This window comes from Bactrocera neohumeralis, unplaced genomic scaffold (genome assembly GCF_024586455.1).
Source record: "Bactrocera neohumeralis isolate Rockhampton unplaced genomic scaffold, APGP_CSIRO_Bneo_wtdbg2-racon-allhic-juicebox.fasta_v2 ctg100, whole genome shotgun sequence".
NCBI classification, from domain to species: Eukaryota; Metazoa; Arthropoda; class Insecta; order Diptera; family Tephritidae; genus Bactrocera; species Bactrocera neohumeralis.
Genome location: NW_026089625.1, coordinates 444,034 through 456,055, shown reverse-complemented (window position 1 = coordinate 456,055; position 12,022 = coordinate 444,034). Strand labels below are relative to the sequence as shown.

The 12,022-nt window shown below is 39.0% G+C and overlaps 1 protein-coding gene across 1 annotated transcript in view; it reads left to right on the top strand.

The window, feature by feature from the left end:
• LOC126766374 (uncharacterized) overlaps positions 1-12,022 on the top strand; it is a 180,496-nt gene that overhangs the window by 64,439 nt on the left and 104,035 nt on the right. Inside the window, exon 2 of the mRNA XM_050484178.1 lies at positions 6,691-7,778. Coding sequence (XP_050340135.1) covers positions 7,655-7,778 — 124 coding nt within the window. The 5' untranslated portion in view covers positions 6,691-7,654. The remainder of the gene's footprint in view (positions 1-6,690; positions 7,779-12,022) is intronic.

Here is a 12,022-nt window from a genome sequence, read left to right as displayed (position 1 = left end):
CTGGAGTTGCTTCCTTTTGGTTTTTTACTTCGTTTATTGGCGTCGAGGTTTGCTCATTTTATTTTTTCGAAACTTGGGGTAGCAAGTGCGGTTCTAGAGAGTAATTCTATTATTGCACTATATCTCTTATTTGTTTTGTTTTTTTTTCTCTTCACTTAAGAAATTATTTTGTTGTTTTGTTGATAATTTGTTTCTATTGCTAGATCTATTTTTCGATGATTAGTTCTAGTGGTGGGTACAGAGTAAGCTTAAATATTGCCATCTTAATTGCGAAACAAAATTCCTGCAAGTAAGGCTCACCTGTACTAAATCAACTCTTTATAGCACTGAGCAGAGTTTTCTCATTCACAGTTTAAGGTCTTTAAATTTCAACGCAATAATACAACAAAAAGTGTAAGCTCTCCTGTAAAGGACAAGTGGAATTGACTGCAGACATTATGCATGTTTTGTTTGTCATTTGCTCCAATGGTTACGTAATAAACAACAGCTGTTTGGGCAGCAGCAATAACAGTAGCAAAAACCAACTTAAGAACAGCAGCGCCAAAAGCAATAAACTCGGCAACAGCCCTGTTTTTGCTCTTGTTGCTTCAGCAGCTAACGATGCAACAACATTAAAATTGCAACAGGAAATAAGTAAACAAGCGTCAAATAGCAAACAAGTACAAAAGATGTCCTGCAAGAGCCCAAGGAGTTGAGAAAATATGCGGGTAAAGATAAAGATAGCAGCAAGAAGGCCCCCACTGAAAATGAATGCAACACAGACTGCAGTTAAATAACATTGCTGTCACCGCAGCATAAGAAGCCGGAATTCAGACAACATAGCAAAATTGCAAAAAGTGAAAAGTGAGCATAATATGGGCAAAATAGCACGACGAGCACCCGAAGCGCACTTGCAGGGGGAGTGGCATTACCAACAGCCAAACAATGAGACTTAAGTAAATGAAACATTCGGCCAAAATGACAGTTTTCTGTGGCAAATGCTGACCTGGCCCTCCTTGCAAGTTCCCACCGCACAACCAGCGGTGCTTTGCGTTGCAAGTGCAAGGACAAGGCTGCCAAGGAGTGCGCATAAATAGCACGTAAGTGCTACGCTGCCCTCATAAAAGCTAAGCAGCAGGTAACAAATCTTAAAATAGGCGAAACTAGGCTGCAGTGTGGGCACAGGGAACGACAAGGTCGGGTTGCAGCGAAAGCGTGAGAAGCCGAACAAACTCCTTGGCGTGTTGCACTTTCTTATGAGGCACAGTGACAGAGCAAAGTCACAATGTTTGCGTAGGTTCAATGGCGGTGGGCAAGACAAATACCTATGAAAAACGTTGCTGACAAATTCAGCTTCAATGCCGCGGGCGCAAAGTCTTCAGCTGCTTGGCACTGCTTGACTTTAGAGCGCTTGCTATATTTATATTCTTCTGCGCCAGCTCACACAGCTGTTTTGCTACATTTCGGTACTGATTTGCATACGTCAGAGGATTGTCGGCATGACTGACTGAATTGTTGACTAGCCGGCGGACTGACAATAACTCTTGATTTCCTTTGGTGAAATTATGAAATCTTATTTGGCGCTTATGGTTAAATCTTTGGAAATGAAATAAATTCAAGTAGATTTACATTTGCAAAGTTCATCATGTTTAGCAGTAAGATGGCACAAAAGCTGCTGGAAATTGATTGTTATTGTGGCGCTTTTGCGTATCTATTTTGTCTGCTAATTGAACTGCAGAACTTCGAGTTGTGTTTATGCAAATAAGGGAACGAAGCAGAAAGCAGACTGGATGCTTTATTTGCTTATGAAGTGAAAAATTCTATGGAGCTATAGCTTACAATCAAATTTACCAAAAACTTCTACTATTCACAAACTCCTTTCGAATAGCACTTCTTACATTTCAAGGAAATGCCTTGATTTCTGTTTGGTTAAAATGAATGATATTCTGAATATTTGTGGCGTGGACAAAATACTAAATATACCTGATTTAAAATTTGAGAAGGGTTAGTAAATCATTAATAATAAGATATCTTCTGAAGTTTAAACTTAACACTGGCATTGTCAGAACAATACATATAAATAGGTTTGCGGGCTATACTATCCTTTCCTCTTCCCATATCCTTTGCTTTTCAATAACTCTAAAGTAAGCAGCGAGGACGTCATCAATATGCCACCTGCAGTAATCAACAAGGGCATCACTGTGTTGAGTATGGAGGTAATGTCAATTCTCCAGCGTCGGCGTCGGCGTCGTCGTCGCCGTCGCCAATGATATGATTATCATTTGTAAAATCCATACCTCGATTTGAGCAGCATCAATATTGGTCTGAATCACGGCCGTCAACACATTTCCTTGCTATGTCTACACTACAATTACTACAAAGCACCAGTTGAAGCTTACCACCATTGTCATTTTCATCATTAACACTCCGGCAACAGAGCGGCAGCACTTGACAGCTGCATTAGCCAGCCCATTGTCAGTTGAGTTAGATTTTGCCCATTGTTCTTGCCTTCTTCGTGTTGCTGCTGGCTATGCATTGCCTTCATTCGATTCGCTTTTTATACTACTCTTTCAAGGCGGCATTGTCAATTGGCTCCAATTTGTTTTTGCACTCTACATCCTATTGTTCTTGCTTACAAATCAACCGACGCTTCATCCCCGGAGTAATGTGCTGCGAACACATCGTCATTCCATTGCCTGCCTCCCTGCTCGCACCTGCTTACTTGGCTGACTTTCTGGCATTATGTCAATTGTCGTTTCCTATAAGTACGATAGCGCAGACCTGTTTGCTAAATGGTTTTGATTTTGATTTTGAGTTTTAAATGCTTTTTGATTAATTGCACTTGAAAGGCAGAATGGCAGTGAATAAATTCGTTGGCACTGAAAGTGATTTGTCTCTTTTTGCGACATATTATTTTAGTTATTTGTCGCATACTCCGTGGGAATAACTTGGCAAAGAGGTGATGGATTTCAAAAGAGGTTGGAAATCGATTATTAGGTACTATCGCTTTGCCCATTTGTGGTCTACAGAAAATTGCTGAAAATAATACAAGCTTATTCTTACAAAATAATGGAAGAAATACTCGTTTTGACTTCTCGTTCCTCCGCGATATTTAGTGTACCTTGGACCATTATGAAATGCCCCACTAAGAATTATTAATTTCAAAGCTCTACTAAGACAATACCTGATAGAAATTTAGACTTCCATTGACACACTGACTGACTTAGATACTTTAGGTTTCCACCTTTATTCTGGGTAAAAGTTGTAAATTTCATATTGTTTCCTTGAAACTGTAAGGTAAATTCGGTAGCGTGAAATAGTTTTAAAGCATCTTTGTTAAAAAATAAAAATAACATTTTTTTTAGGTTTGTGTTGTCCACCTTTGTTAGTGAAGGCATATGGTATTCTAAACGAGCAATTCATCGCTGCTTTAGCTTTTGCTCTTGCAAGTGCACGTGCTGTTTTTTATATGTGAACACATCCTGCGGCATTATGGTGTAGTTATCTCAGTCACTCCTGCCATTGAACACAGTGAAATAAAAGCGAATGTGTTGCAATTCAATTCACATAAAAATCCATTCAGGTGGACAAATGGCTGTTGCACTCGAGAAATATCCGAGAGCGTTGCATGTGTCGCTGCGTGTATCTGTATATGCTAACCATTTCATGCTTGGTAGCCTAAACGAGATTTTTATTGCCCTGCTTCAGTGAATTTGCACAATAATCTTAAATTTTTTTATCTGTCCAATTATTTGACTGTCTTCTATTTCAGTGGACAAATTATTGCAATCGATGATTTTTCCGACGGGATGCTGTATGGTATTTGTATAAATGTAAATTCTGTAAAAAATTAATATATGCACTCTGTTCGTACAGGGTTCGATCGGAAAGTAATAGGACTGAGTCGATTTAAAAAAATTTATTGAACCAATCGTTACAATTCTCTTAGAACTTTCAAAATAGGCTCCTTCTGCGTCAGTTTTCAAGCATTGAAGGCGTTACGGAAGGCATTCTCCGGAATAGCCTTGAGAGATGCATGCTGCTTGGATCCCTTCAGTCGTCTCAAAACCAAGGCAAGGCAAGGAAACCAAAAGAAAGTCCGGGGGGCCACATCTGGGCTGTAGGGCGGCTGCGGAAGCGTTGGAATGCAAGCTTTCGTTAGGTAGCTGTTCACAAGAAAGGCGGTGTGAGCCTGCGTTTTCTTGTCACACCGTCACAATGTCATGAACCATAGATTCTGATAAATTTGACATCTTGGCAATTAAACGAATATTTAGTCGGCGGTTTGAGTTCACAATTTTGGGTACACAAGTCATCGGTGTTTATCGAAGTCGCAAGACTCCCAGCTCGGTCTTCCTCAGCCACGTTTTTAGGGGCTCTCCAAAACGTCCAGGTGCCACCGAAACACACCACTTCTTGGTAAAGCAACATTTGGCTAAGCCTGCTTGATCATATCAAACGTCTCTGTCGCAGATTTACCGAGTTTCACACAGAACTTTATCGTTTTCTTTTGCTCTAACGAACGCTTGCTTTCACCACTCACAGAAACACGTTCCGCGAAAATGTTTGTCCTAACTCTCCAAGTGCTCGGAGACGTTTGAACAGCCGCTCGATTGTTAGCTAAGAACGCCCTCTACCGAATCCAGTGGGTGCGTGCACGCTTCGAAGCACATTCGAGGCATAAGAAAATCAGTCCTATCACTTTCCGGACAAATCCTCTATATAAGTATAGTAAATCAATGGTCTAAATGCGACTCCTTCTTCATCACTGGCGTTTACACTGTTTACACGGTTGTAGACGAGTTAGCAACAGAGCGCCCGTCTATCTTCTCTTGGGTATTTGGCCCCAATTGGAGAAACCAAGTGCATCCAGGTTTTTCTCCACCAACTCTCTTCAACAGAGTGGAGGTCTTCCTCTACATCTGTCTCTAGCGGCGGGTACTGAATCGAGCTGGAGTGTTTTCAACGATCAGGACAACATAACCTATCCAACGTAGCCGCTTTCTCTTGATTCGCTGAACTAAGTAAATGTCGCCGTATGTCTCGTAAAACTCACGGTTCCATCGGCTACGCCGTTGCCAATGTGCACAGAACTAGAAATCGTTCGCAAAACTTATCTTATTTTCACGAGTCTTTTCTAAGATTTGCCGTAAAGTGAATAATTCACACACTACCCTAGCATGTTCTGATATGATATTAAGCAAGCATTTTGCACGGTAATTGGCGCAGATCGGTGGATCCCATTTCTATGATTTGAGCAGAGCACTCTTAGGTGCCAATCGTCAGGCATGCACCTTGTCAGCTTTTCGCTGCTGTATTTGAATAGTTCGGCTGGTAACCCATCGGTTCTTCCCGGGAAATTGCTATTCGATTCTTCTTAGTGGGGCAATGGAACATCTATTGCATCCTCATCGATTGGAGAACCTGCTTGTTGCACTTTCGCTACCGTTCGGCAGGCTGGCAAGGTGTTCCCTCTATAAATAGTATGCTATGGACATCAACCACTAGATCACCTTTTCGGGTCCTACAAGAGTAAGCATCGTCTTGGAACCTTCCGTTAGTCGCAGAATTTCTTTCTAGCATATCACAGTATCACCCCGTCGGACAGCTTCACCAGCGACCAGCTCTGCATATATAAATACTTATGCCAAATCGCTTGCGTGACAAGTGCGCGTTTCAACGTTGTTGTTGCGATAACTAAGTGCAATACAAACAAAAACTCACCAATAATGCGCCGTATCGTTATACTTTCATACATGCCATGTTACTTATGTTATTCCCAGCCACTGAGCACCGCGTATCGCATTCCCTGCATATCCCAAGAGCCGAATTTGTCTGCGTTTGGATTTGCTTTCCATCAGCGGATCATTTACTCAAAGCTTCCTGTGCTTAGGAATTTGTGCAGCTACAAAAAGCAATTGGAAACATTCATGCATATCCGTAGCTTTGCTCGCGATATTTAATAGTAACTGAAGCTGCGCGAATATCCGCCAAATACCCTTTTGATACACTCAAACGTATAAGAATCATGACTCTTAGATATACACATGACGCTACTATCAGGCGTATATGCAAATATATTTATATTTTGTACAAGCAGAGGCAGAACTGAAAGTCGCAGGGCTGTTGGAAAAAATTATGAGCATTAGATTTTGCTCATACTTTCGTCGTTTCCATTAAAATTCAAGTTTTAGTACACGCTTGTGCAGCCCGCATATCCTGTTGATCCTTTGGATACAGACAGGAAGTTAAATTTAATGGAAGCGGATATTAGCATGGCAAAGTTTTTGTTTTTGCAAGTGCTGAAAAAGACCAAACTAATTTCATATTTGTTATTTTTTGCAAGTATACTTTTAAGGGAATGTTACTTATATATGTATGCATATGTATCTATTTATGTATATATGTATATATATAGGTATCTCAAATACATATGTCTTCATGTATAGGGGATGTAGATCTCTATATAAAGTGTTGCGAAGTATTAGTAATTGTTATCACTTGATTTATGGTAGGGGTGGAGGACTCCACTCCTCCACTTGGTTACATTTTTCATGTTGCTCTAGATTGTAGCATCTTAAGCAAACTGCGTGCGTAAATCTTTCCTTTTTTCCTCATTGTATATAGTAGAGGTGCACAATGCAAGCTCAAATAGTTATTTGTGTATCATTTCCAGTTGATTTATTATTTTCATTCGTACTCTCTTTGCAGTGTTGCAGGCGCTCACCCGACTTCCACTTGATATCAACACGTAAAAAACAGTATAAATACAAATCTGTTGCGGTGCTGCACCGAAATTGCATTTGGAATTACAAAAATTCGACAAAGTCTAACAAAGAGAATTAATCGAGGAGAAAAAAATTCGGTTCTCGGTGCCGAAAAGCAGGCAGGAAACGTAAAATCGAGATTAACACTTAAAAGGAATTGCTAGCACACTGAAAACACCGAAAAATTGAAAAGGCTCTGCGAAGCCAGAAATGCACCTTAGCAAAAGCCAAAGCAAAAGCAAAACGGCAACGACAACATAGCGGAGTGCAAGAATAAATACAACGCAGTCAAGTGTAATTTTTTCACAGCAAAAAGTCAATAGAATAAGCACATATCTAAGCGATAGTAACGGTTGTTTTAGCAAAAGGAAAATAAAATCGAATAGCACATAAAGCGTACGACATTGAAGTCAGTGAAATGTGAAAGAGCTAGTGATGTCAGTAGGCAGCGGCGAGCAAAGAAAAGAAAAGCGCAATCTGTAAGTGTAGCAAATGCGGTTGCAATGGATCCAGTGCAAAACTAGTTTTAAAGCAGTGTGACAGCACGTCACAACTCCGTTGTAATAGAAAAAGTTTCGAAGCAATTTTCTTCATTTTTAATTTTTCTGCCTGTGGCTTCCCAACAAAGTGTGGACTACATATACAATATTTTCTTCAGTTTCCAAAGTGAAAATTGAAAAGGGAGTAACTGCAACAAGCAAACCAACGCGAATTAGCAGAAAAAGATATCGGGTATAAGAGTTTATGGAATTGACAGCTAATGTATTACGGTGCGTGCTCTTATTTGTTTGTGGCAACAAAGCGTAAAATTGGCCTATCACTCGATACACAGCGCGGACCAGCAACGGAAAGCGTATATTTTTTGTGAAAAGTGTAAATATTTGAGAAAAAAACGTACAAAGATTATAATGGAAGTGAGTAAAGTTTATAAACCGTGTGTTCGGGCTCTTCGGTTGGCAAGGAAACGTGAAACAGTACAACCAACGTGGCGCAGGATGTTGCTGTTTGTTGTCATATTTTTCTTTATACCAGGTACGTGTAGTTATATAGATCTACAAGCACATTACTTACATTCAATATATTTTTTCCAATTGCACGTTTTTATACCCTGAACAGGGTATATTAAGTTTTCCACGAAGTTTGTAACACCCAGAGGGAAGCGTCGGAGACCCTATAAAGTACATACATATATAAATGAGTCCGTCTGTCCGTCTGTCTGTCTGTCCGTCTGTTCATATACGAACTAGTCTCTCAGTTTTTAAGATATCGTTTTGGAATTTTGCAAACGTCATTTTCTCTTCAAGAAGCTGCACGTTCGATGGAACTGCCGATATCGGACCACTATAACATATAGCTGCCATACAAACTGAAAGATCGGAATCAAGTTCTTGTATGGAAAACTTTCAAATTTGACAATGTATCTTCACAAAAGTTGGCACAGGTTATTTTCTAAGGCAACAATGTAATATCCGAAGAAATTGTTCAGATCGGCTCAATATAGAATATAGCTTTCATACAAACTGAACACATAGTTAATAAAAGAAATTCGCCTGTGAAGGGTATATTAGTTTCGGAGCAGCCGAAGTTAACGTTTTTTTCTGTTTTTGATGAGGCTATTGATTTAATAAACGAATAAAAATAATGTTAATTTACAAAATTGTAAATACTTTTATAGGCAGAAATTGATTTTGAAAAATTTTGGGTTTTCTTGGTGCCATAGCTGTCCTCCAGAAGTACATCCGAAAAAGGTATCTGGCAGGGAGCAAGATTTTTATACTCCCGCAGCATGTTGCAACAGAGAGTATAATAGTTTTGTTCACTCGACGGTAGTTGTAGGGTTATATACATACATACATATATAGGTTAGAAGAAAAAGTCTTTTTGTATTTCTAATCAAACTTCAACTTATTTTTTAATATTTATAATGAACTTTAATGAATCAAATGTGCCGACCACTTTTTGCCATTTTTCCGCTAGAGACATTATTCCATCAGTTTAAAACTTTTCTGGTTTTTCGGCGAAAAACTGCGAAAAGTAATTTTCACAGGCTTCTCTTAAAGCCAAATTTACTCCATTATAGGAGTTTTGCATTGACCGTAACAAATGATAGTCCGATGGTGCAAGGTCAGGGCTATATGGTGGATGCATCAAAACTTCCCAGCCAAGTTTTCCCAGTTTTTGCCGAGTCATCAAAGATGTGTGTGGTCTAGCGTTGTACGGATGGAAGACCAAGGCCTTTCTGTTGATCTGTTCTGGCCGTTTTTTTCCATTGCTTGCTTCAATCTCTTTAGTTGTTGGCAGTAAAATGTAGAATCAATCGTTCGACCTGGAGGGAACAGCTCATATTGGGTGATTCCTTTCCAATCCCACCAAACACTCAGCAGAACCTTTCAAGTCGTCAATCCTAGCTTTGGGACCATTTGTTGAGCTTCACCACACATGGATCATGATCTTTTTCGCACATTATTCTCGTATTTAATCCACTTTTCGTCTCCTGTTACCATTCGTTTCAGAAATGGTTTGATTTTAATGTTACGTTCCTTAGCGATGCCATTGCTGCTTATGTGACGGTCCTGGTCAATCTTTTCCATAAAATGTGAAAATACTTTTTCGACTACCCAATATTTTCTTTCTTTCCTAGTGAAGTTGCTAAGATTGATATTAACCGCCTCAATAAAGAGCCGCCTCGAAACGCTTCGTCGATTGATGTGGATCTGGTGATCCACTTGTGGGAGTTTATGGGTAACACAAAGGATGAATCTATCCAAGTGAGAATCATCATTTTTAGATCAACCCTATGACCCAACCTAATCTAACTTAACTGACCTTACTAGAGAGTCTTTAAGCAATACTTGCCTATTATTAAAGTGAATATAACGGCTGGTTACGAGTTTATTTATTACCAAAATTCAAAATTACAGCCTTTTTTCAGATGTTTTCCTGTCCGTGGTGGCTGGTTAGCTTGTGGAGTGTCCTTCGTTTCGATTTTCAATATTGTGATCACGTCGCCTGTCTGGCTTAGTGGAAATACTCCCGTATTTTGTCGTCACCAAAGGCCTCAGAGGATACACATACACACTATGGCGATGTTTTACTGCTTTCATATTCCCAATTGTTGTTTTTATTACACTCACTTTTATTAGAGTAGCTAATGTTACCTAACTCCTTTGATTTTATGCTGACCAATCAACTTTGAGGTTGTACTTTTCATATTTGACGACCAATGGGACATTTTATGGCGGAACGCAGCCCCGAATGCGAAACAAGTTTTCACCAGCTCATTCATATATGAGTTTTGGTAGCACGCAACACCCGTGATTAGCAGCGCCTGTACATGTTACCTACAGTTCAGGTTGAAAAAGAAAAATAATTTTAACATGAGCGCTTGCACAGCAGCGTTGTCGGTAACAATTTCGTAGTAGTGCGCTTTTGTAGAGCGAGGAGACTCCAGCTAAGCGCGCGAACCCAGGAAGTCGAACATATCCTGCGCACTGTGCAACACAGCCGCTTGGGAAGTGCTCGACATTGCGTTTTCAACGCTCGAGCTCTCGTCAATGTAGGTATATGCATATATGTGTGTGTGCGTAATCACGATTAAACTGTCAACGGAATACTAATTAGATTTTGGGTGGCTTTTTTGTGAACACGTAAAGGCCATGTTAGAGAATTGTATGCCGCAAAGTTCGCCGGCTCAACAAGCTGAAATTACACACAGTGAAGCGGCGGAGAGGTGAGCACGTTTGCTTTTGCTGTGCGTGTAGTGCTCGTGAAAATTGCCTAGCTGTCGGTCAAAAACCTTTGTATTTTTTATTTATGTGAGTGCGTGGACGCCCATGAATGTGTGTATAAGTGTGAGCTTGTTATGCAAATCGTGTTTGAATGCATTGTGATTGTTTGATTAATATGTTCACGAGCACACTCAGTTGCAGGTAGATTTCTGCTGAAAATTTGCACCTTTGAAAAATAATTGAACGAAAAGCTGGTTTGAATTTAAAACGTTGATGAGTCACTTGAATTTTAGGCGAAGAAGTGAACAGCATGAATGAATTAACAGTTATTCAAATATTATCTTATATATTTGGGATAGGCTTAGTTAAAGTTATTATTTCACAAACAGGTGCTTACCAAAATATTAGTATAAACTGCGTTTTGAGTTTACCTGAGTCTGCCATAAAGCGTACAGTAGATTATATATCAAAATTCTTCTAGCTAGCCTGATCAATTTAACAACATGTGGATTCCCTAAAAAATACATATCCTACAGACCTGGAATACTAACTTTTGTATTTAAGGAATTGGAAAAGCTCAAAAGCCGTTTTTTATATATAAAAAATATTATGGTTTAAAGTATTTGATTTCCACGGTTGCTTTTAACTAAAATTTAAGCAAATATTTCTTTGCACAGACACATATACATCTTTATAGAAATAATACAAAAGCAACACTCAAAATGTCACAAAGGTGCTACATACCGAAGACCATATGTAAATAACACCTGCTTTATGCTATGCCCTAACACAAATTTTTCAATGCTTTTGCCGCTGTCCGACACGGCGTATACGTGTCATGATTTATGCCGATTTGGCGTGACAGTGCAATGTGGTTTGTGTTCGTACATGTTAGCTAACAGCACAACACCAACAATTATAATAACGGCAACCAAATGCCTTGTGAAATGTCAAAATAAATACAAATATAGACGGCATAAATAAACGGTGCTTTGATGATTTGTGAGCTCAACCAATAACCACAACAAAAAAAAATTAATGAAAATGAAACAGAGCAACTTTTTTTGTTTACTGAAGCATTAAAATAACTAAATGAAATGAGTTTTTTATTCGATTAACGATAATTTATTTATTTTTTATTGTACAAATAAATGATATTTTATATCATCGGAGTACATATCGACTATTCACTATTATAATTAAATTAATTTGTGAAAAACTAAATATTTAAGCGGCCCGTTTTTTTATAGTTTGGCAGCATGTTTCAGAGTATAATAATTTTGTTCACGTAAGGGTTTGACGTATGACCTAGAACTCATCGAGATATATATTGGGTTATAAAGGATGGTCCATTTCCCTACTTTTTTAAAGAAAAAAACCGAAACTTCTAATTTAATGGAAAATGTTTATTAACATTCGGAAGAACATGTTTTGACATTTATTTTTTGAATATTATTTCCTTCAAATGTTGGCCTCTGCTACGTCTCCGATGGTCCATCTGTTGAGTCGAATTTTCCGTGACTTGTTCGAGTATTTCGACTAGTAACT